The following is a 26,786-nucleotide window of genomic DNA, read 5'->3' on the forward strand; positions in this document are numbered from 1 at the left end:
GAGGCACCGTACCCATTCCCGCTCGGGCAGCCTGGATCTGGACTGGGGTCAAGGGGTGCTGCCCACTTCTTAGGGGCAGCATTAGGGCTAGGTTGCTTGGGTGGGAGAGCGGAAGCCGTCCATTGCTATTAGAAATGTAAATATCTGTGTTTTTGCAACGTTCAAGATGACCTGAAGTATGCTTAATGTTTACCGTTACATGTTATTTATTATTATTTTTACAGTTGAAAAGAAAAATAAAACCGGTGATGGACGGTCAGCCCGCGGACGGTCTGCATTTAACCAAGGGGGAATGTGGCGCCCTGGACTAGCCAGGTCGTCACAGGTACTACAACATACACCCCCACCCTGAGACAGGCACATCAGCGAGACACAAAATCCTCGTTGCCTCCCTCCAGGGGCTGATGTCCACACCAGGTGGGGTGGAGCCACGCGGTTGGCCCCACCCAATGAGGAGTACACAGTCCTGAAGGCGGGGAAAGGAAGTCAGATCAGTGAGTGAGAAGTACAGTTCAGTTAGGGAAGTGGTAGGAGAGGAGCAAACTGACCGTGTCCGGGTGTGTGGCCCGGGCACTAAGAGCAAGGTTGGCAGACGGTGGTGGCCGTCTGCAGGAGAGGCAGATCAACGCGGAACCGTAGGACCGGGGACGGGCGGTGGCCCACCGGTACCGAACCGGGGAGCGAAGTGAAGCCAGCACACACAGGCAGGGCCTACGGACCCCGACCAGGCTTGGAGTCGCCATTAGAGGTCAAATCCGTCAGTGAACGGAACCCCAGGGGTTTCCTAACAGCCAAGACCCGATTGAAGGCAACCGTCCAACCAACAGAAGGAAATACAGCTACCGCCACAGCTAGAGTTCCAAGGGCCAGAGCCTGCGGGCAAAAGGGCTCCTCTGGCACATATATACGCTGGGGAGCGGGTTACCGGTGGGAATCCATCGGGACCGAACATACACAAAGGTGCAGGGAAAGGCAGCCACCACTAACCGTCCAGGAGAAGCCACAGCAGCCGGCTGTAGGACCCGTCTATCCAGCCGTTTGGTTTACCAGAGACTTTGCGTACCTTTGTGGCTGAGTGAGTACTACCGTGCCGTCTGGCACCGCGCTGCGCAGTCCAAGCGACCCTGCACCCATCCAACCCTGCCTCCCCGGCATCTCACCGGGCCCGGGACCACCAACCCCTACCCACGGAGGGGGAAAACAACATCCTATCTGCCCCCTGCCATCGCTCCCAGGATCCCTGTCACCAGCAGCGGTGGTGCCCAACTTCACCACAACCCGTGGGTGGTGTCACAGACCAAATCCCCAAACCAAACTACCCCCTTTCACTCACGGACGAGGAGCGCCGCTCGAGTCCCTGGATCCGGCCCACCGCTCGAGCCACCGAGCAGCCATCGCATCAGCGCCGGACCCGAGCATTAACGAGCGCAGCGCAGCGGCGTCCTTCCCCGCCCGCGACATATGCACGCAGCCTCCGCCCAGGGAGGATGGGCGTGCATATGAAATGAGCAGGCCCATGTGGTCACGGCAGGCGCTGCTACAGCCTGCTCGTGCCGCCGATGACTCGCTCCACTGCAGCACCCTCATTCCCTGCAGCCCTACATTCAGACTATAAGATGCACCCCCCCACTTTTCCCCAATATTTGGGGAGAAAAAAAGTGCGTCTTATAGTCCGAAAAATAAGGTAGAGAGGGAGGGGATCTTTAAGCTTCTTCAAAGCGCCGACTGACAGCTGAGCCCAACAGTCTGGCTTTAAATAGACGATTTTCCTGCACTGTTATGAAAACCACCAATCCTAGTGCAGGAAAAAGGGTGCCAAGAGAACCAGCTGGGACTGGTTCAAAACTGCTTTGACACACAGCTGATGACTAAGGCTGGTTTCACACTACGTTTATTTAACATCCGTCCTTAACGTTATTTTAGCGGAAATACGGATCCTGCTTTTACAGCAAATAACGTATGCAAACACATCTGTTATTTTGCAGGATCCTGTCACTGGATGTTTAGGGGCGGGCAAAGGAGTCATGTGATCGGGAGTGAGGGGAACTAGACTGGGAGCCGGCATCTGACAGCTGCAGACGCTGGTAACCAAGGTAAACATCGGCCTTGGATACCCGATATTTATCTTGGTTACGAGTGTCTGCAGCTGCTAGGAGCAGGGCTGTCTGCACACGTAACCAACGTAAACATCGGGTAACTAAGATAAGTGGTTACGCGATATTTACCTTGGTTACGAGTGTCCGCAGCTCTCAGGTGGGAGAGAGGAAGGGGAGGAAGGGGGAAAGACAGAGATAGAGAGAGAGAGGGTGAGAGAGGGAAGAGGAGAGAGAGACAGATCACGCGAGACTGGTTCTGGGCATGCTCAGTACTTTCTGGGCATGCTCAGTACAAAAGCAGGATCCTGTCTATCAGCATGCCAGCGTTCACCTGCGTTCGCGTGCTGTTTAGTCAGGATCCAGCAATTTGCAGTATTTGGACGGAGCTCAAAAACGCTACAAGTAGCGTTTTTGAAACATGTTAAAAAACTGCAAGTCACTGGATCCTCACTATAACGCACGCAAACGCAGGTGAACGGATGTTAACGCGAGTCCATTGCAAATGCATTGAAATGAAAACGCATTTGCACTGGATCCGCTTGTCCGCTAAAAAAACGTTATGGACGGATGTTAAATAAACGTAGTGTGAAACCAGCCTAAATGACCTTTGCCCTGGTAAGTACTCTGTTGACAGAAAGATAAGAAAAACAAAGCCAGAGAGCGCAGATGCAGAGAAAAGAACATAGAAGTACCCAAAACGAAGCAGGCAAATTACTCTGGGGTCTGTGCGACCATGGGTCCCCCATTTTAAGCAAATGGGGGCCCTGACATTATACTTTTGAAGGAAACCGGAGAGAGAAAGAGACAGAAAGAGAGATAGAGACTAGTGCACCTATCATCCCTGCACACATCCAGACACTATCGCACTCATCATCACCGCACAGACACAAGCACGACCGCCCGCATCATCATCAACGTACACACCCCAGCACTACCGCACCTACCATCACCACACACACTACGTCTGTGACGTGACAGAGAGCGGCGGTGTTCTACAGCCGCTCCTGTCAGCTTCATGTAGTAGAGCTGGATGTGTCGCGGGACCTCGTGTGGAATACGCCGGACCTGGAGGGGTTTTCGGGGATTAATAAAGTGGTGAAACAGGGTGTTTTTTTATCTTTTATTCCACAAAGTATTTCTTAGGGTGTATGTGTTTATTTACATTCACTTACAGGTTAATCATTCTGGGTGTCTCATAGACACCTGCCATGATTAACCTAGGACTTAGTGGCACCTATGGGCTGCTGCCATTAACTCCTTATTACCCCGATTGGCACCCCACCAGGGCAATTCAGGATGAGCCGGGTAGAGTCTCGGGACTTGCGCGGCAATTCCGGGCAGCTGCTGGCTGATATTTTTAGGCTGGGGGGCTCCCCATAACGTGGGGCTCCCCATCCTGAGAATACCAGCCTTCAGCCGTGTGGCTTTACCTTGGCTGGTATCAAAATTGATGGGGCCACACGCCATTTTTTTTTAATTATTTATTTATTGTACTGTAGTTGCAGTGAGACAGCTGTCAGTCAGCGTGGGGGCGTGTCTGACTGCAACCAATCATAGGCGCCGGTGGGTGGGGGAAGCAGTGAATACTAAATGGAATAATGAACGGCCGGCATTTTCAAAAGAGGAGACGCCGCCAGAGAAGTGTGACAGCCGTGCAGTGCCGCGACGGTGATCAGTGAGTATGAGAGAGGGGGGAGAGAGGGAGAGACAGACCGACAGAGAATGCGAGAGACCGACATTGACAGGGAGAGAGAGATAGACCGAGAGAGAGATAGAGACCGACCGACAGAGAGAGAGAGACCGACCGACAGAGAGAGAGAGACCAGGAGTGCTTTTAAACGATTTAGAATGTTCTGCTGGACATGATGAGCACGCTCAGTAGAACGTGACGGAATCCTGCACTGGAATCCGTCGCCAAACACATCACGACGGAATCCAGCACCATAGACATTCATTATGCCTCGTAACGGATCCCAACGGAATCCTGCGTAGTGCATTTTTTTAGAGCAACAAAAAACGCTACAGTCAGCGTTCCCTCCGCCCGACGGTCACTGACGGTCAGCGACAAAACAACTGATGCGCTGCGGGGCGGATGCAAGACCATCCGTTGCTATCCATAGCTAATAGAAGTCTATTTGGAATAAACGTTTTCCTGCAATTGTTACCGTATTTCCTCAAAGCGGCGGATAGCAACAGATACCGTTCAACGCAAGTGTGAAAGCAGCCTTAGGCGGTCTTTGCACGTTGCAACATCACAAGCCGATGCTGCGATGTCGCACGCGATAGTCCCCGCCCCCGTCGCAGGTACGATATCGTGTGATAGCTGGCGTAGCGAACATTATCGCTATGCCAGCTTCACATGCACTCACCTGCCCTGCGACCGTCGCTCTGGCCGGCGACCCGCCTCCTTCCTAAGGGGGCGGGTCTTGCGGCGTCATAGCGACGTCACACGGCAGGCGGCCAATAGCGGCGGAGGGGCGGAGATGAGCAGGATGTAAACATCCTGCCCACCTCCTTCCTTCCGCATATCCTACGGAAGCCGCGATGACGCTGGTAGGAGATGTTCATCGCTCCTGCGACTTCACACACAGAGATGTGTGCTGCCGCAGGAGCGAGGAACAACATCGTACCGTCGCGTCAGCGAAATTATGGATTGCGCCGATGGTGCACCGATGATACGATTATGACGATTTTGCGCTCGTTAATCGTATCATCTAGGCTTTACACACTACGATGTCGCATGCGATGCCGGATGTGCGTCACTTTCAATTTGACCCCACCGACATCGCACCTGCGATGTCGTAGTGTGCAAAGCCCGCCTTACAGTTCTTCCTGCTGCAACATAACATCAAAATTACTTTTCAGGCCTACATCTACAGTATTCTGTTCTTGTCCCTATTAATACTCCTCTTAGCTGCATATCTAATTTAAAATATGCAAGGTGTGTGGTAAGGGACAGGGAAATGGATGTCCCGCTGATGGAGATGCATGCAGAGGCCTGCTGCTGGAATACAACAAACACATTTATCATCTAGACCAGTCATGGCGAACCTTTTACAGGCCGAGTGCCCAAACTGTAGCCCTAAACCCAATTTTTTTTCCGAAGTGCCAACCAATCCTATTATATAAAGAATTGATTTTAATCTTACCTTTGCCGTCTTCTCTTCTCTTCAGCAGGGGGCATCACGCTCATGCATGCTTACCACACATTGAAGCTGAGCCCCTGCCCTTTCCAGACACAGCAGTTGGATTGATCTTTCTGGAAAAATTGCAGCATATTAGACAGAGATTTTAGTCTGGAATGCAATCAGAGGTCACCCTGTAATCCACATCTATATTTCAAAGTCTGAACATCTTGAAATCCCATAAAGACGTACGAGTGGATCCCCTCCCCATAATTGTGTAGTTCTGTCCCCTTCCTCGCCCACTTCCTGGTAAACATCTCCCCCATCCTGATATATATTTCCTACATTCTGGTATATTTGTCCCTATCATGGCCCCATCCTGGTAAATGTCCTCCATCCTGGTAAATGTTACCCATTCTGGCATGTTCCCCCATGCTGGTAAATGTACCCCATCCTGACATATTGCCCATCCTTGTAAATGTTCCCCCATCCCGGCATGTACCCCATTCCTGGTAAATGTCCTCCATCCTAGTAAATGTTCCCAATCCTGGTTAATTTACCCCCATCCAGGTAAATGTACCCCTTCCTGGTAAATGTACCCTATCGTGGCATGTTTCCTCCATCCTGGCATACATGTTTCCTCCATCCTGGCATGCATGTTTCCTCCATCCTGGCATGCATGTTTCCCCATCATGGCATGCATGTTTTCCCCATCCTGACATGCATGTTTCCTCCATCCTGACATGCATGTTTCCTCCATCCTGGCATGCATGTTTCCTCTATCCTGACATGTATGTTTCCTCCATCCTGGCATGCATGTTTCCTCCATCCTGACATGCATGTTTCCTCCATCCTGACATGCATGTTTCCTCCATCCTGACATGCATGTTTCCTCCATCCTGGCATGCATGTTTCCCCATCATGGCATGCATGTTTCCCCATCATGGCATGCATGTTTTCCCCATCCTGCCATGCATGTTTCCTCCATCCTGGCATGCATGTTTCCTCCATCCTGACATACATGTTTCCTCCATCCTGACATGCAGGTTTCCTCCATCCTGACATGCAGGTTTCCTCCATCCTGGCATGCATGTTTCCTCCATCCTGGCATGCATGTTTCCTCCATCCCGGCATGCATGTTTCCTCCATCCTGGCATGCATGTTTCCTCCATCCTGACATGCATATTTCCTCCATCCTGGCATGCATGTTTCCTCCATCCTGGCATGCATGTTTCCTCCATCCTGACATGCATGTTTCCCCATCCTGGCATGTATGTTTCCTCCATCCTGACATGCATATTTCCTCCATCCTGCCATGCATGTTTCCTCCATCCTGCCATGCATGTTTCCCCATCCTGGCATGCATTGTTCCCCACCCTCGCATGCATTGTTCCCCCCCATGCTGGCAAGCATGTTTCCCCCCCATGCTGGCATGCATGTCCCCCCCCCATGCTGGCATGCGTGTTCTCCCACCCCATGCTGGCATGTGCGTTCCCCCCCACCCCCCCCAGCATGTGCGTTCCCCCCCCACCCCCACCCCACGCTGCTATGTGCGTTCCCCCCACCCCACGCTGGCATGTGCATTCCCCCACCCCCACCCCACGCTGGCGCTGCCCCCCCATCCCCACCTTGGCACAGCCGCACACGAGTTATAAAAAAAAAACAAAAAAACAAAAAAAAAACAACAACACACAACTTACCTTCCTGCACCCGCTCCACCGCTGCGCGCTGCTGGGTCCTCAGTTCCCACGTGGCCAGCAGACGACGCCGGCGCCACTCGCTGACGCTCCTCCGTCTCCTAGGCAACACACCTGCAGTCTGGGGGAGGAGGAGTGTCAGAGCGGAGGAGAAATGTCTCCTCCGCTCCAACACAGATTTGATCTGCCGGCGCGACTGCACTAGCAGACCAAAGCTGCAGGATCGGGCGACAGCACGCGTGCCAGTAGAAGGGGCTCAGCGTGCCCCTGGTGGCACGCGTGCCATAGGTTCGCCATCACTGATCTAGACCAATATTCCTGTCCCACTTTGCAGAGTGGGCATGGGACACCACTTTTGAAGCCAGAACAATGCGAGCAGGTGGTGGATTAGATGGCTGAAAATGCTTCCTGTCTGTTTCCCAGTACTAACCTCTCTTCCTACACAGTCTAGTCTCACTAGCCAAGAGTCTGGACCACATAATCCCCACCTGATCCTCCTTCCTCCCACCATGGCAAGTTCGAGGAGAAAAGTGATGCTACACTGAGACACTCTGAGGAGCACTTTACATTTACTGGCCTCTTGCCCTGCCCCAGCCTGGAAAAGTGTCATGCAGAGCATGGACAGCAGTGCAGAGGGGGAGTGATTCGCAGCACCACAACAGGTAGGAAGAGGCAGTGGGGTGACCATAAGGAGAATGCTGGCAACTGTTCCCCAGAGCACCCACAGATGGTAAGATCCCTGGCTAATCATTCCCCAGTACCAAGGTCAGCAGGCACCTGACCACTACCAGCCTGACCACCATCAGCATGCTCAAGTGTGTCGCCCTGGGCAAGCCAGGGGACACAGGTCACACACCACCACACCCTACATCCCAGGTAGGCACATCTAAGCTAACCAGAAATCCTTGTTGCCTTCCTCCAGAGGCTGATGATTCACACCAGGGGGTGGGCCAGGCGGTTGGCTCCGCCCACCGAGGAGATCACAGCTCTGGAGGCGGGAAGTACCAGGCAGTCTAGAGTTGGAGTTGAGTCAGGGAGGAGGAAGTGGAAGGAGTGGAGGAGTAGCCCAGACAGGGCTAAAGTAAAGAGCTAAGTGAAAGTGAAGAAAGAAAAGTAGTAAAGGAGGAAAGCAAGAGTGGTGACAGAACAGCAAGAGTGTGTAAAGCCTGAAGAGTCCAGCTAAGTGCAGGGCAGGTCAGCAAGGTCAGCAACGGCGGTGACTGTCTGGAGGGGGACCGTTTGGAAGTTCCTGGAAGGACCCCGTAGGCTGTGTGCCCGGTGGTCTGGAGCAGTGTTCCGAAGGACAGTCAGCACCAGGGCAGGGGCCTCTCGGACCCCGGCAAGGCTTGGAGTCGCCGTAAATTGCCGAATCCGTCAGTGAAGGGGACGTAGATCCCCCAACAACCAAGTCCCGAGTGAAGGCAACAGCCCAACCTGTACAACAGAGACACCGCCACCGCCAGGGCACCAGTTTCTGAGGGCCAGCGCCTGCGGGCAAAGAGTAGAGCTCCTCCAGCCCAGCTTGAAGCCGGGGAGCGGGTTACCGGTGGGGACCCATCGCAACCAACAAGTACACAAAGGTGCAAGGAAGAGGGACATCACCGTCACCTACTGGGAGAGCAATTGCAGCCGTCCGTGGGACCGTCTTACCAGCCGTCTGGTTTACCGTAAAAACTGTGTCAACGTCTCAGGCTGAGTGAGTACCACAGTGCCGCAAGGCACAGCGCTGTCCCCGCGTCCCTGCGCCCACCAGGCCCTGCACCTCTCAAACCATCACCGGGCCCCAGGATCACCAACCCCTACCCACGGAGGGGCAACACAACACCTGGCTGCTCCGCATCACCATCCCCGGGATCCCCGTATTGAGCAGCGGTGGTGAAATCACCACAACCGTGGGTGGCGTCACGGACTATAAACAATCCCCACACCCAACCAACCCCTTTCACTCACGGGCGAGGAGTGCCGCTCGAGAAACCCCCGGGATCCGGCCTACAGCTCGAGCCACCACTGAGCAGCGGCCGCCGGACCCGAGCAGAAGGGGTGAGCGTAGTGTGCTGACACCCTCCTCCCCGCCCGCGACAACTTGGCGTCACGAACAGGATCTTACCGCTCTGCCGTTTGGTAGAGGTGCGCCTTGTTACCGCCGGAGGTATCCGGCAGAAAAATTTCAGAAGCCGCCATCTTTGGCGCGAAAAGTTCCCGCTCGAGCGTCTTCTCGAGCAGTAGAGGCGCGAAGGCCAAAACCCCGCCCCGAGAGAGGAGGGGCCGGAAAGAGCTAAGGGGGACGCGATGGCGGCTGGACGCATGTAGCTGCGGCTATAAAAGCAGGGACGCCAGGACTCTGCATACATACCGTTCCTGGAAAGAAAAAGAGGCCATCATGTGGATGCCGTCCCGCGACACCGTAGCCCCCGCGCCTGGAACCGCGGCGTGGGTGGAAATCCGAACTGCGCAGCTCTACCAAAGGCTGCAGGTGAAGATGCAGCTCCTCATGGAGGAGTGGGAGGCCGACATAGCGGACGTTGTAGCCACCGTGCGGAGACGCGAGGAGGAGGCGGAGAAAGGGAGGGTGAGTGACCCACGTCCCGATGCCCTTGAAGGGCCGGTCATCGCGGCTGTGGGGCCCGGTCCAAACCCTCTCCCCCCGTCGCCTCCCTCGCCACCCGTCCCGGAGGCCGTGACCCCGCCACTAGGCCTGCTACCACCGCAACCGGTAGCAGTACCCAGCGTCCCCGCCCAGGCGGGCCAACCTGTAGTCGGAGCCCGTAGTAAACCGGAGGTGTTGCCGTGGAAGACTCCGAAGGTCGAACCGGAGGCATCCCTTGAGAAGTTCCCCGAGCCGGAGCCGATAGCCCGTTCCGAGCCGAAGGCCCAGCAGCGGAAAGCCCCTATGCCCATCCCCCACACCTCGGCTGAGGTAGCGCCGGGTTGCTGCTGCAAGGCAGCGCCCAAGGCCAAGACACCGCGGGACATGCCGCCCAGATTCCTGACAGTGGGCAATGTCCAGGATGTCCCGCAGGGCCCGACCCGTGCGCCGGTGCTGGCGGCAGCGCCGTATTGGGATAGGGAGCCGGTACCGCTGGGCCTGGAGATCACCGAGAGGGAGCGGAAGAAGGCCGAGCTGGTAGCCAGAGCTATCCGGGAGAAAGAGAACCTCCGGCAAGCAACCGCCCGTGTCCGGGGACCGTTGTACGAGGGGCAGGTGAGGCGGTTTGATGTCCGCCGGGGCTACGGGTTCATCTACGAACCAGGCCTGGAGGCCGAAGTGTTCATAGCCCGGCGGGATGTGAATACCCACCTGCCTGAGGAGCATCCCGGCCGCAATCTGATGCCGGGCGACATCGTACAATACACCCGGTACTTCGGGGAGCGGGGGTGGTTTGCGCTGGACGCCAAACTCAGGAGGGGCCCGGAGGCCCGAGCGAGCGCAGACCTCCCTTCCTTGGCAGCGGCACCAGAGCTTGAGCAACCGGAGTAGGGCAGCGGATGCCCGCAGCACCGTCCCCGTTGGGACCACCAGCTTGTTTGTTTGAAAAGTTGAAAGATGATAAGTAAAATTACCGAAGAAGTTACCTGATTTTCTGTTTGATTGAACCGGCCGGAGCCGGCATCGTTGTCCCTGTGGGGACCGTTTAAAGTTATTTTGCATGGGAACTATCCATGGACAAGCCCGTGAACTTGCAGGGCAACCACAGACGTTAGTGGCTTGTAAATATGTTGTTTGCAGTTACCGTTTTCCGCAGGCCGCCTCCGGAGAGGCAGGTTGGAGGGAGGGCCCTCAGCAGAGCAGGCTGGGGCCCAGCCACCAAAGGAACCGGTGGCTACCCTCTGGAGGGAAGGACAGATCCCGCTCGGGTGACTTGTGCCGGACTGTGGGTCAAGGGGTGCTGCCTGGGCTTTAGGGGCAGCATCAGGGCCAGGTTGCTTGGGTGGGAGAGAGCGGAAACCGTAACCGTAAACCGTTATGCAACGTTTAAGAAATGTGCCTCCCGTTTTGGGAAGAGTTATTAAAAATGTAAATATGTTATATTATTATGTTATCTTTCACAGAAAAATAAATCCGGTGTTGGACGGCAGCCCGCGGACGGTCTGCATTTTGCTAAGGGGGAATGTGTCGCCCTGGGCAAGCCAGGGGACACAGGTCACACACCACCACATCCTACATCCCAGGTAGGCACATCTAAGCTAACCAGAAATCCTTGTTGCCTTCCTCCAGAGGCTGATGATTCACACCAGGGGGTGGGCCAGGCGGTTGGCTCCGCCCACCGAGGAGATCACAGCTCTGGAGGCGGGAAGTACCAGGCAGTCTAGAGTTGGAGTTGAGTCAGGGAGGAGGAAGTGGAAGCAGTGGAGGAGTAGCCCAGACAGGGCTAAAGTAAAGAGCTAAGTGAAAGTGAAGAAAGAAAAGTAGTAAAGGAGGAAAGCAAGAGTGGTGACAGAACAGCAAGAGTGTGTAAAGCCTGAAGAGTCCAGCTAAGTGCAGGGCAGGTCAGCAAGGTCAGCAACGGCGGTGACTGTCTGGAGGGGGACCGTTTGGAAGTTCCTGGAAGGACCCCGTAGGCTGTGTGCCCGGTGGTCTGGAGCAGTGTTCCGAAGGACAGTCAGCACCAGGGCAGGGGCCTCTCGGACCCCGGCAAGGCTTGGAGTCGCCGTAAATTGCCGAATCCGTCAGTGAAGGGGACATAGATCCCGCAACAACCAAGTCCCGAGTGAAGGCAACAGCCCAACCTGTACAACAGAGACATCGCCACCGCCAGGGCACCAGTTTCTGAGGGCCAGCGCCTGCGGGCAAAGAGTAGAGCTCCTCCGGCCCAGCTTGAAGCCGGGGAGCGGATTACCGGTGGGGACCCATCGCAACCAACAAGTACACAAAGGTGCAAGGAAGAGGGACATCACCGTCACCTACTGGGAGAGCAATTGCAGCCGTCCGTGGGACCGTCTTACCAGCCGTCTGGTTTACCGTAAAAACTGTGTCAACGTCTCAGGCTGAGTGAGTACCACAGTGCCGCAAGGCACAGCGCTGTCCCCGCGTCCCTGCGCCCACCAGGCCCTGCACCTCCCAAACCATCACCGGGCCCCGGGATCACCAACCCCTACCCACGGAGGGGCAACACAACACCTGGCTGCTCCGCATCACCATCCCCGGGATCCCCGTATTGAGCAGCGGTGGTGAAATCACCACAACCGTGGGTGGCGTCACGGACTATAAACAATCCCCACACCCAACCAACCCCTTTCACTCACGGGCGAGGAGTGCCGCTCGAGAAACCCCCGGGATCCGGCCTACAGCTCGAGCCACCACTGAGCAGCGGCCGCCGGACCCGAGCAGAAGGGGTGAGCGTAGTGTGCTGACACCCTCCTCCCCGCCCGCGACACAAGCACATATCATCCATGTACCTGACTAGGTGTGATTGGGTGACACCACTGCCACGTCCCCTGTGCTAAGTGTTTGCCAATCCCGTGTCCAGGATGCCCACAGGGGCATGATAACATGGAAAGAGGGTCGACTAGTCTGGGGAAACTAACTCCCCAACGACTAGTCACAACAGCACCAGAAAGCATCATTAGAACCACCAGTAGTAGAACCACTCTAACCCGAAAGTGCTGGTGGTCAGGACTTCACTTGTAGTCTGGGAGCTGGTGTGTTGCTTGACAGCCAGCTCAGAAGATGGCCAAATCCCACTTTGGGGGGTGGCAAAATGCAGCCCACAGGAGACACCTTGGACAGCTGCATCAGGTGGCCGACAGCTACATCTTTGAGGAAATGACCCACTCACCCCCCTGCATACACCGCTTGAGTTATGAAGTCATAATGCATGTTGGTCCAATTCGTCCTAATTAGTAGCAATACTCCATCTTAACACTGTATATTTATCTATAAAAATTGTTCATTGCAAGAATTATCTCTTTAATTTATCTAACGTCCTGTCTTCAGAGAACTCCCAATAACAGTCCATTTTTAAGTAGATAAAATAGTAGAGTGATAGAGTTAATAGGAAAATAAGAAACAAATAATCTGTTTTACAATGACACTCCACAGCTTTATTCACATGGTCATATGAATGGAGGCCTTGAGTGAAGCCTAAAGGCCCTGTCACACACAGAGATAAATCTGTGGCAGATCTGTGGTTGCAGTGAAATTGTGGACAATCAGTGCCAGGTTTGTGGCTGTGTACAAATGGAACAATATGTCCATGATTTCACTTCAACCACAGATCTGCCAAAGATTTATCTCTGTGTGTGATGGGGCCTTAAGTTCTCGGATCACTATACTTACAGGAATATGAAGGGCATCGGTAAAGAGCCAGCTGTATTTAAAGGGATATGAGTAGCTGAATGGAGGGTGACAACAAGTTTCTCAGTTACAGGAAGGGGTAAGTGTTTGCTTTCTCCATCAGCACCTTGCACAGGGTCACCATGAGCAGGAGCCTTTTCTTTAACCTAAGGATGAAAAAAGCTAATAAAGGTAAAGAACAATGGAAGTACCGAGGAATGATCTCAGTAACACATGCAGTGAAGCCTGCACAGCAGGAGACAAGACATCGCACAGAATGAGTGAAGGTTGGTATGCAGCCCTGCCCTCCGAGAAAGCTCTCCAACATCCAGACAGTCCCACTGCATCCAAGACAGTTGATAGCTATGCCATATACGTGTCAAAAGTTTATTTTAGTGTTGTTCAAAATTCATAGAAAAATAAAATGTGGATATGGCAATGGATGCCACTTGCAATAGCAAAAGCATCAACACCATTGCCATCAGCCATCCGGGCACTAGTATTATAAAAAAGGGAGCCACAAATGTCCTCCTTTTTATACAGCAAGTATACTAGTGGCAAGGCAGTGGAGGCATTATGGAATATATGGCACATCACTTGTCTCAGTAACAGCAGGATGATGGTACCTCTGTCAGCAACACAGTCAGTTTGAATTAGTGTTCTGCAAAGAATGGTCTGTATGTTCACAAGTGACTAAGATAGATAATTTTTGGACCATTTTTAATTTACAAAAACATGAAAATTCTGTGAGTATGCTGTGTAATTCAATAGGCTGTTGATTAAAGGGAACCTGTCACCTAGAATATGCATTCTGACCTATCAGCAGACGCATGTGTGCCCTAATTACACCTCCCTACCCATCGCTGTGTTATAAAATTGTATAATATGAAAGTAATAGAAAACGTTTTATTACCTTCATATTTCCTATGTAAATTAGAGAGCTTCTGGTCACAGGGGCGGCGCCTTGCCCCTGCATGCTTTCCGTGGTATCACGCCCCTGTGGGTGTGATACCATGGAGTCACATGAGCGACGTCACCGTCGCTCATTCTATCCTGCGCACGTTTACACTTACTATTGCGGCAGGCTTCTCTTCCGGGTTCTCCTTGTCAGTTTCAGACGTCTGAAGCCGGCGCGTGAACACCCGGAAAAGAAGCCTGCCACAAAGCGCGAAGGATAGAATGAGCGACGGTAAAGTCGCTCGTGTGACTCCATGGTATCACGCCCACAGAGGCGTGATACTACGGAAAGTATGCAGACGTCCATAGGGCAAGGCGCTGCTCCTGTGACCAGAAGCTCCCTAATTTACATAGGAAATATGAAGATAAGAAAACATTTTTTATTACTTTCATATTATAAAATTTTACAACACAAGGATGGGTAGGCAGGTGTAATTAGGGCAGACATGTGTCTGCTGATAGGTCAGAACGCATATTCTAGATGACAGGTTCCCTTTAATATCAGCCACCAGCTGTTTATATGGTGACATCAATTTGATATCATTACTAAGGCCCGTTTCACACGTCAGTGAAAAACACTGACGTTTTTCACTGGCGTGTAGAACACGCACATGTCCCTGCGTGTGCCGTGAATCACGGCACACGTGGGTTGTCTAAGTGCAATCCGGGCTCCGTTCTCCGTGGCCCGTGATTGCACTTAGAAAACAACTCACCTGTGCGCGCTCCCGCTCTCCATGGTGCTGATCGCTCCCGCGGTGCAGCATCCGGCCGGCGCTGACCCCCGCAGCAGCTGCTTCCAGGTCGGCTGTGTCGCGCATATTGAATATGCGCGACAATAATGAGCCGGCTCAGAAGCAGCAGGGAGAACGGGCTGCAGAGGACATCGCTGGACGCCGGGTGAGTAAAAATGATTTTTATTCTAAAAGCACTTTTTTTCTGGCACGTGTTTCACGGACCACACCACTGCATGGTCCGTGGAACATCAGTGATGCCAGAAAAAAATGCCGAACAGAGACACGTGCAGTGAAAAATCACTGACGTGTGAGCAGACCCATTCATTATAATGGGTCTGCGTATGTCAGTGATTCTGGTACGTTTAAAAAAAAGCACAAACGTACCAGAATCACTGACGTGTGAAAGGGGCCTAATACTGTGTTTGAATTAAATGGAATCTGTCAACAGGATTTTGCTACCGCATCTGAAAACAACATAATGTAGACAAAGAGATCCTTAATCCAATAATGTATCACTTAGATTACTGGCTATAGCTAGGGGCGTAACTACCGCGGTGGCAGGGGTCGGCATTGCGACCGGGCCCAACAGATTAGGGGCCCGTGGCCACCTTGCAGATCAGCAGCCAGCTCCTCTCTGTGAGAGAAGCTGCGCTGTTCTGCAGACCAAGCGGCCGCTATATGACCCAGTGCTGCCACTGCGGACACCGGCAGCGGCACCGGGCCCCCCTCCCCAGTCATCGCACACAGCAATGATAAAGCATCGTGCGGCCCACGCCGCTCCATGCTTCATCATTCTCCCCCTGTGCCTGTGCGGTGACGTCACTTCTGTGTGACTGCTGTGCTGAGAGCACAGAGCGCAGGACGGGAGGACACTGACTGGAGCAGCGGGGAAATGAGGAGAGAGGTGAGAATGGAGCAGCGGTGGAAGGAGGAGAGAGGAAGAGTACTTGTGTTTTTTTCCTTTAATTATAAATCAGTGAGTCCAGGGAGGCCTGGGGGGGCTGGCTGCATCATACATGGAGGCCTGGGGGGGGCTGACTGCATCATATATGGAGGCCTGAGGAGGCTGGCTGCATGATGCATGGAGGCCTGGGGGGGGGGCTGGCTGCATGATTCATGGAGGCCTGGGGGGGCTGCATGATACATGGAGACCTGGGTGAGCTGGCTGCATGATAGATGGAGGTCTGGGGAGGCTGGCTGCATGATAGATGGAGACCTGGCGGATACATGGAGGCCTAGAGGTTCTGCATTATATATGGAGGCCTAGAGGGGCTGCATAATACATGTCTACTGGGCTGCATAATAAACATGAAGAACAAATTATAATGGACTAAAGGTGTGCATTATACATAGAGGTCTATGGGGCTGCATTATACATGCATGGATGTCTATGGGGCCGCATTATACATGCATAGAGGTCTATGGGGAGGCATTATACAACATGAAGGACACCTTATACATGGACTATAGGGGTGCATTATACATGGAGGAGTATGGGGCTGCATAATACAATATGAAACTATATCGGAGGGGGGACAAAGATAAAAGCATGGGATGGGAATGTTTTGTCCTGAGAGAAACAGGCTCTTTCTCTCAGCACCCAGCTTTCCCATCCTCTGCTATACATCTTCTCATAGCACCCAGCTTTCCCATGCTCTGAAATGGAATGATGATTAGCAGAGCAAGGGGAAGCTGGGTGCCGAGGACAAGATGGATATCAGAACATAGGAAAGCAGGGTGCTAATAAAGGGATTTCAGATCATGGGAAATCTGAGTGCTGTGAGTAAGAGACAAGTGTCAGCGTCATTATCCCGTATCCCGAGTGTCAGTGTCATTATCCCGTATAACAAGTGTTGGTGTACGTGGAGGGGAGGAGAAAGGTCCAAACTTTGCACCAGGGCCTATCAAACTCTAGTTACGCCACTGGCTACAGCCATTCTGACACAATCAGAATTTTTAAGTTTAGTCAGGTAGCAGAGTCCAGAGAATTGTCCCGCCAACACCAGGTGTCTATAGAGATTGTACATTGACAATTAGGCGTCAATCAGAAGAGGGGCATGTCAGAGGTCTATGCACGTGACTTTCTAGTCATAGCAATGATAAGGGTCCTGCTGCTTAAACAAACATAGCAAATTATCAAGAGATCAGACTGTGACAAGACAGGCATGTCTGAATTTTCTGTGTTAACCCTTGCAGCATGCTGGCTTCAGCTTACATAGCAAAAACCTGCTGATGGATTCCCTTTAAATAGCTTGAAAGGTGTTGGATACAGTCTGTATGACACCTCATATTATTATACCTGTCTTTTCAGTGCAATTAGAGGCTTTGCCATTCAAAACAAATAGATCCATTGCCAGTAACATTTTCAAAAAACCTTGGAAATTTGAAATTCAGAAGATTCAATCATCTCTAGTTGCTATGCAATGGGATTAAATATCTAACAGCATTACATACATAAAGCACCTGCTTGTTACACCTGACTACACACCATTAAGGGATTTGATTATGTAACACATTTTCCCTACATTTCTCCTTCCTTATTGCTTTGTGTGCTTTCATTATATTCTTATTAATTCCACTTGAAGTTTAATGTTTGTAGCAGCTAATCTTATGTCAATAATTTTGTAACTGCATCATCTATGCATCTTCCACCTGTACTCACTTCTTGTCATCTGTGCATGGCACGATTAGCAATATATGGTACCTATGTTTTGTTTTATAAGCTAGTAACCATTCTATAAGAAGAAAGATAATTAACATTATAGAAAGAAACAAAGCAACAACCATCTATTTCACCTTTCCACCATCATTAGAAGTAGAAAGAGAGATTTCCAGCGCCAGGAATAAGTTAAAAAATCCTTTTTTATTGAAAATAAGGCAGTAAAAATCCAGCAGATACCATGATAGATGTCAGAAGGATGGCAGAACAACGCGTTTCGACGCTTCAGGTCTTAGTCATGTTCTGACTTAAAGTATAACCAACTCCCTTATATCGGATCCCTGCTCCACTGATTAAATTCACATGTGTGGTTTCACTAGCGGCAACTCCTCAAGTAGTAATTACAAGGGATCCGAGAAAATGGAGATATACAATGGCAAATTCGTATATACATGAAGTAATATGGTATAATGCAAAAATACACAAATGCAAAAAGTATACAAAAAACATATATACATATAAAATGACATACATATTAAAAGAATTTTATGAACCGGTTTCCATTGTTGTTTAATATAAGTATAGATATAATATATAGTGATCCAACAAGACACTCAGCACATGACAACATAAATATGATTGTACACATCAAAAGGGAATGAGAGATCCTTTGTTAAATAAAAATCTAATCTATATCCATTAACATATGACTTTCCACATATATATAGCATATGCTGGCCTTTCAATAGCGCACTAAATTCAATAGGAGATACTTATTACATACCAATCCAACATTCCACTATTATTAAAAAAGAGAATTTTGTTTACTTACCGTAAATTCTTTTTCTTATAGTTCCGACATGGGAGACCCAAACCATGGGTGTATAGCTACTGCCTCCGGAGGACACACAAAGTACTACACTCAAACGTGTAGCTCCTCCCTCCGGCTATATACACCCCCTGGATGACAATCTACCCAGTTCAGTGCAAAAGCTGAAGGAGGACATCCACCCATAAGTAGAGAAAGAGTAAAACTCGGAAAGACCAGAACTCTGTCTACTAACAACAGCCGGTGAAACACACGGAACAAAAAACTGCCAACAGGCAACAGGGAGGGTGCTGGGTCTCCCATGTCGGAACTATAAGAAAAAGAATTTACGGTAAGTAAACAAAATTCTCTTTTTCTTTATTGTTCCTTATGGGAGACCCAAACCATGGGACGTTCCAAAGCAGTCCATGGGCGGGAAATAAACCAACTGAGAAGTAGGCAAAACCTAACTTCACAAATGGGCGACAGCCGCCTGAAGGATGCATCTGCCCAAGCTCGCATCTGCCGAAGCATGAGCATGCACCTGGTAGTGCTTCGAAAAAGTGTGCAGACTGGACCATGTGGCAGCCTGACAAACCTGCTGAGCCGTAGCCTGGTGCCTGAAAGCCCAGGAGGCACCGACAGCTCTGGTCGAGTGCGCCTTAATCCCCGGCGGGGGAGGCACCTGAGAACACTGGTAGGCATCGGAGATAGCCGACCTGATCCAACGAGCTAGAGTCGGTTTAGAAGCAGCGAGACCCTTGCGCTGACCAGTGGTTAGCACAAAAAGAGATGTGCACCGCCTAAAAACAGCGGTGCGTGACACATAGATTCGGAGCGCCCGCACCAAATCTAAGGAGTGCAACGCCTTCTCAAAGCGATGCACCGGGGCCGGACAAAGAGAAGGTAATGAAATGTCCTGGTTAAGGTGGAAAGGAGACACCACCTTAGGGAGAAAGTCCGGAGTCGGACGAAGAACCACCTTGTCTTGGTGAAACACCAAAAAGGGGGATTCTGAAGAGAGCGCAGCCAAATCCGAAACTCTCCTGAGAGAAGTTATGGCTACTAGAAAAACAACTTTCTGTGAAAGTCTAGACAAGGGAACTTCCCTGAGAGGCTCAAAGGGGGGTTTCTGTAAGGCCGTGAGGACCAGATTAAGGTCCCAGGGATCCAAGGGCCGCCGGTAAGGAGGAATGATGTGAGATGCGCCCTGCATGAAGGTGCGCACCTGAGCCAGTCGGGCGATACGCCGCTGGAACAATACCGACAGAGCCGACACCTGTCCCTTAAGGGAATTGAGGGACAGTCCTAGCTGTAGACCGGACTGTAGAAAAGACAGGATGGTCGGCAAGGAGAACGGCCAAGGGGCATGGCCGGACGAACGACACCAGGACAGGAAAATTTTCCAAGTCCTGTGGTAAATCTTGGCCGAGGAAGACTTCCGAGCCTGAGTCATGGTGGAGATGACCTCAGAGGGAATGCCTGAAGCCGTCAGGATCCAGGACTCAAGAGCCACGCCGTCAATCTGAGAGCCGCAGAATTCTGGCGGAAGAACGGACCTTGAGAGAGAAGGTCTGGGCGGTCCGGGAGACGCCACGGCACCTCTACGGACAGACGGAGCAGGTCTGGGTACCACGCTCGCCTGGGCCAGTCCGGAGCAATGAGCATGACTCGACGGCCCTCCATTCTGATCTTGCGCAGAACCCTGGGCAAGAGCGCTAGAGGGGGAAACACATAGGCCAGACGGAACTGAGACCAATCTTGAACCAGTGCGTCTGCTGCGAAGGCTTGAGGATCGTGGGAGCGAGCCACGTAAACCGGAACCTTGTTGTTGTGCCGGGATGCCATTAGATCTACCTCTGGAGTGCCCCACTTGCGGCAGAGTGAATTGAACACTGACGGATGCAGGGCCCACTCGCCGCCGTCTACGGTTTGACGGCTGAGATAATCGGCCTCCCAGTTTTCTACGCCTGGGATGTGGACTGCAGATATGGTGGACTTCGAGTCCTCCGTCCACTGGAGGATTCGTTGAACCTCCAGCATCGCCAGACGGCTGTGAGTCCCGCCCTGGTGATTGATGTAGGCAACCGCTGTCGCGTTGTCTGACTGGACTCGGATGTGCTTGCCCACCAACAGGTGGTGAAAGGCTAGGAGAGCTAGAAACACAGCTCTGATCTCCAGCACATTGATTGAGAGAGCTGATTCGGACGAAGTCCAAGTGCCCTGTGCTCGGTGATGGAGAAATACTGCTCCCCAACCGGAGAGACTGGCATCCGTGGTGAGGATTACCCAGGACGGAGTCAGGAAGGAGCGTCCCTGTGACAGAGAGAGGGGCCGAAGCCACCACTGAAGAGAGCTCCTGGTTTGTGGCGACAGAGCCACCAGCCTGTGCAAGGAAGAGATCCGCTTGTCCCAACAGCGGAGAATGTCCAGCTGCAGGGGACGCAGATGGAACTGAGCAAAGGGAACCGCTTCCATTGACGCCACCATCTGACCCAGCACCCGCATGAGGTGTCTGATGGAATGACGGCGGTGCCTCAGCAGAGAGCGTACCGCCAGACGAAGAGACTGCTGTTTGACTAAGGGCAGCTTCACAAGTGCCGGCAGAGTCTCGAATTGCATCCCTAGGTACTCGAGTTTCTGGGTTGGAATCAGAGTGGACTTGGGCAAATTGACAAGCCACCCGAACTGGACTAGAATGGCGAGAGTGAGCGAGACACTCCGCTGGCAGTCTGCACTGGATGAGGCCTTGACTAGAAGGTTGTCCAGGTAAGGAATCACTGCCAACCCCTGGAGGTGCAGGACCGCAACCACTGCTGCCATGACCTTGGTGAATACTCGAGGGGCCGTGGCTAGGCCGAAGGGGAGAGCCACGAATTGGAAATGTTCCTCTCCGATTGCAAAGCGTAGCCAACGCTGGTGCGAAACCGCAATAGGAACATGCAGATAGGCATCTCTGATGTCGATGGATGCCAGAAAATCTCCTTGGGTCATTGAGGCAATGACCGATCTCAGAGATTCCATGCGAAAGTGCCGCACCTGAACATGCTTGTTGAGAAGCTTGAGATCCAGGATGGGCCGGAAGGAACCGTCCTTTTTGGGGACTAGAAAGAGGTTTGAGTAGAAACCGCTGAACCGTTCCCGGGCGGGAACCGGAACAATTACACCGTTGGCCTGCAGGGATGCCACGGCCTTGCAAGTGTGTGTGACCTCCTGAAACACAAAGCAATGAACTGGGTAGATTGTCATCCAGGGGGTGTATATAGCCGGAGGGAGGAGCTACACGTTTGAGTGTAGTACTTTGTGTGTCCTCCGGACGCAGTAGCTATACACCCATGGTTTGGGTCTCCCATAAGGAACGATAAAGAAACAAGTAATATTCCAACAGTATTTTTGGTTGCAAACATATAGCAAAGAAGTAGAAAGCCACATAATATGAGCTAGGGTGCAGACCATAATAATCCCATTAGATATAATACCAAAATAATAGAAAGGAGTAGGGAAATACTTTAAGTCAGAACATGACTAAGACCTGAAGCGTCGAAACGCGTTGTTCTGCCATCCTTCTGACATCTATCATGGTATCTGCTGGATTTTTACTGCCTTATTTTCAATAAAAAAGGATTTTTTAACTTATTCCTGGCGCTGGAAATCTCTCTTTCTACTTCTAATCTGGATGGTTGCCGAGCCTTATTCCGTGCGCAGGACTCTTGATTGTAACCAGCAGGTCAGTCCCTGGTGAGCTGGACCCTCCCTTACTTTTTTCCACCATCATGTAACACAAATTCTATACCGACAAATAGAAAAAAGGATAGACCTACCTGTGGCCAAACATTTTTGTAACCCAGACCACAGCATCATGGACATGAAATTGCTGGTATTAAAAGGTAACGTCAAGTCTCAGAGAGACAGGAGACTATGGGAGTACAAACTTATGATGACCTTTGACACATTTAGAGCAGGAATAAATGTGTCTCATGGATTCATGCCTTTTTACATCAATTAAGAGATGTGCTCCTCTAACCATTCGAGCGCATCACAGCCCTGGACCAGACCTTAATCAGAGGTCAATAAAACTTTCACACTGAACTGCAGCAATATTTATGGCCACAACAGTTTGTCCTCTTGCCACAGTGATAGTTCTGCTTCACATAACTTGTTTTATTTACTGCCCCATTCTATGTCCTGTTGTGTATAAATATGTGACTCTTCAGATTTTGTGTTATATTGAGCCTGAAGAAGAGACCTGAGAGTCTCGAAAGCTTGCTATTATTACCATCTTTTCAGTTAGCCATTAAAAGGTATCAACCACTGAGGACTTCAGTTCTTTTAAACAATTTTTTATCTCTACTGGCTAACACGGTACAAAGATATATTTTACCTATACGGACAAATAAAAACTTAAGAGTGGCCTCAATATCTAGACCAAAACCTGACACACACTCTGTTGTCAGCCCAGAAATTCCAGGACAGTCTGTAAAAATAAAACACTTTTATGCTCTGTCTGAAAAAAAAATTAAGGGGCCAGTAATTTTTTTTAAAGTTGAAGAAACTTCTATAGATTATTTTGAATATAGTTATCACCATTTTACAGTTCACAAGTGAATGCAGCTGATTTATTTATATCAGAATTATGAGTTGTAGATGTATTCCTTATAATCGTAATGATTTATTGTAGTTTTCCAATGTGTCTGTAAATGTTTTGTTAAAGGGAATCTTTCATCAGGTTTTTGCCACCTAATCTAACAGCAGCATAATGTGGGGCAGATTCCAGGGATGTGTAACTTCCTGGACTGCTTAGTGTAGTTTTGATAAAATCACTGCTTAATCAGCAGTAGATCATCATAGGACTACATGGCCTGCAGCCAGGTACTCCAGCATATTCACCAGCTCTGTATATCTGCAGCTGAGAAAACATTGATTTTATCAAGATGACAGCAAACAGCTCAATAAGTGACATATCAGTGGAATCAGGGTCTCTGTCTCTACATTATGCTGCCCTCGGATGGGGTAGTAAAAACTTGGTGACAGATTCCCTTTAAGCTGTGCAGAAAAATTTAAAAGTCAGGTTGGCAACCCTTTCTTAGCTTAAAGTGTAACCGTCATTTTAATTTTCTATTTCATAAATGAATGGTGCACATGAAAATAAGCAACTTTGTAATAAATCTTATCAGACAAATTTGCTTCTTACGCTGCCAGAATTGGTCATTATCAAAATTTTCAATTCTGAGGTAAAATCTGTATCCAGTGAAACAAATTTGTCTGATAAGATATATTACAAAGTTGCTCATTTTCATGTGCACTATTGATTTATGAAATAAAAATTAAAACAAAAGTTACGCTTTAAAGCTTTCTTCACATGTCTGTGTTTCCGGTGCGTGTGGCATCCATCTTTTTCACAAACACCTCATGTAACCATTATAACCTATGGGACTACTAACATGTTTGTGTTTTCACATGAACCGTGAGTCCAGGTGAACCACACGGGGATTTTTTTTCTGACAGCACAGATGACAAGGGCCAATACTAGTTTATGGGTCCGTGAAAAATACGTGCAGCACACGGACAGCATTGTGTGCTCTACGTGATTAACATTGAAAGTATAGGAGAAGCTTTCCTGTATAATGAAACTGGAGTTAGGCTAATCTTCCGAGCAGCACACGCCCCATAAGCCCGAAAATAGAAGATATAAGAGGTGAATTTTTCAAAATAGACCGTCATCAAGGAGACACACACATATGGCTAATTTCACCTGTATGCCAATATTAACAACTTAAAAAAACAAAAAGGTGACATATTGCCTTTAAAAGAAATCTAAAACTTTAAATAAAGGTTGTTTATTACTATGGTAATAGTAATTCCTCCTTTCATTCTCAGAAAAGAAGCTTGGATAGAATACTCACATGAGTGTTCCTGATAGTTGCTGGCGTTTTAGGAGGCGGTGGGAGTCGTAGAGGAGCGTCGTGAGGTAAACTCCGAGATACAGGTGGTAGCATTTTACGAGTTGATGGTTTTTTATATTCAAGATCATCCTATAAGAGTAATATAATTAATGGCAGAATAAAAAACTTGGAAATAGGGAAACATTTGTTACAGAATACAACTGCAAAAATTATGTATTCTACCATGGTAAATAATCTACACAATAATGTACATATTGTCATCATATGGACATATAAGTTCAGAGGGGTTCGAATGACCTATTGTAGCTGAAATAGGAATAATAAAATATACTCAACTACCTATGCTTTTACAAGTGTTATTTATATTGTAACTAGGCGGCACGGTGGCTCAGTGGTTAGCACTGCAGTCTAGCAGCGCTGTGGTCTTAGGTTCAAATCCCACCAAGGACACCATCTGCAAGGAAGTATGTATGTTCTCCCGTGTTTGCGTGGGTTTCCTCCGGGTACTCCGGTTTCCTCCCACACTCCAAAGACATACAGATCTTGCAATTTTTTTTGTCTACAACATTAAAAAAAAAATCTTGTGAAAGTGAAGGTAAACTTTAAGTGGATATTATAGAAATCAACAGTGGATAATCTATCAACAAATTCCAAAATGTTGCATAGAAATATATGGGCAACCACCTTTATCTAAGGCCTGTTTCAGACGTCAGGGATTCTGGCACGTATGTGCTTTTTTTTTATATGTATCAGAATCACGGACATACGCAGACCCATTATAATCAGTGGGTCTGCTCACACATCAGTGATTTTTCACTGACCGTGTCTCCGTGCGGCGTACACGCGTGTCCGTGGTTGCCACACGGAGACAAGTCCGTTTTTTTCTGGCATAACTGATGTCTCACAGACCACACTATGGTGTGATCAGTGAAACACGTGTCAGAAAAAACATACATATAAAATAAAAAACATTTTCAACTCACCTTTCCAGTGACGCTCTGTGCAGCCTGTGCTCTCTGCAGCTTCCTGGCCAGCTCATGAATATTCATGAATGCAGCCAGAGCCGACCCAGAAGTAGCTGCAGAGAGCGGTGGGCGGACGCTGCAGAGCCGAGGAGATCAGCACCATGGACAGCAGGAATGTGACAGGTGAGCATACGTCCATGTGCAATCACGGATTGCACATGGACAACCATCGTATGCCGTGAATTATGGAACACGAAGGGACAGGCATTTTTTACACGTCAGTAAAGAACGTCTGTGTTTTTTACTGACATGTGAAAAAGGCCTTAGTAAGCCAAAACCAGGAATGCGTGAAAGATGCAGACGTGGGGATGTGTTTCTATTAAACTTTTCCACTGATTATTCCACTCTTGGTTTAGGCTTATTAATACTGAGGTAAAAAAAAACCTTACCAAATACTCAATATGTGCATGTGGCCTTATAGAGAGAGTAGAATAGGCTGCTATCAGACAATATGTTAGGGGAAAACTAAAGGATGGGCATCATGAAATAAAACATTCTATGTGCTTGTTTATAGTGTTACCAAACAGTGGCAATACATGTCAGATATCAAAATAATAGGACATTGGATGCCCAATTTAGGTGCCCATTCAGCTTCACGAGCTGGTGGTTGAGCGCTCATTTAGCCGACATTTTTTCCTCCTGATGCGCATATACTGTATATGAATGCTATGTTCACCTGAGCACATACAGTAACTGTGCCTTGAAAAAGTACCCTGTGAAATTTTCCAAACTTTTTTAAATTACACCCAAAAATGTAAAATGTATTTCATAAGGATTTTATGTGATATAAAAACAGTAAGTAGCAAGTATTTGTTAAATGGAAAGGAAATAATTAATGGTTTTCTAAAGATTTTAAAAATTTAAATCTGAAAACTGTGAGTTGCATCAGAATTCATGGAGTTCCGTGGACGTCTTGTTATACTTTGCATTCAGTAGTATACCAATCATTCCAGTGAACAGGGGATGAGCAATTAAGATTGCAATAACTGTTGGGGCACCAGATGTCACTAAACATCTCATAAAAGATTATACAGTTCCTTAGGGGTACTTTACACGTTGCGACATCGCTAGCATCGGCTAGCGATGCCGAACGCGATAGTACCCGCCCCCGTCGCACATGTGATATGTGGTGATTGCTGCCGTAGCGAATATTATCGCTACGGCAGCTTTACACGCACATACCTGCTCGGCGACGTCGCTGTGACTGCCGAACTATCCCTCCTTCAAGGGGGAGGTGCGTTCAGCGTCACAGCGACATCACCGCGACGTCACTAATCGGCCAGCCAATAGAAGCGGAGGGGCGGAGATGAGCGGGACACAACATCCCGCCCGCCTTCTCCCTTCCGCATTACCGTTGGGACGCAGGTAAGGAGATGTTCGTCGCTCCTGCGGGTTTACTCACAGCGATGTGTGCTACCGCAGGAGAGACAAAATACATCGTACCTGCGGTCGACCCGACATTATGAAAATGACCAACATTACACAGATCACCGATTTACGACGCTTTT

The 26,786-nt window shown here is 49.8% G+C and overlaps 1 protein-coding gene across 1 annotated transcript in view; it reads right to left on the bottom strand.

Annotated features, from left to right (window-relative positions):
- CCDC33 (coiled-coil domain containing 33) overlaps window positions 1-26,786 on the bottom strand; it is a 188,955-nt gene that overhangs the window by 156,029 nt on the left and 6,140 nt on the right. The window contains exons 4-5 of the mRNA XM_075343568.1: window positions 24,254-24,382; window positions 13,196-13,359 (exon numbers count right to left, since the gene is read on the bottom strand). Coding sequence (XP_075199683.1) covers window positions 13,196-13,359; window positions 24,254-24,382 — 293 coding nt within the window. The remainder of the gene's footprint in view (window positions 1-13,195; window positions 13,360-24,253; window positions 24,383-26,786) is intronic.

This window comes from Anomaloglossus baeobatrachus, chromosome 4 (genome assembly GCF_048569485.1).
Source record: "Anomaloglossus baeobatrachus isolate aAnoBae1 chromosome 4, aAnoBae1.hap1, whole genome shotgun sequence".
In the NCBI taxonomy this organism is placed as follows: domain Eukaryota; kingdom Metazoa; phylum Chordata; class Amphibia; order Anura; family Aromobatidae; genus Anomaloglossus; species Anomaloglossus baeobatrachus.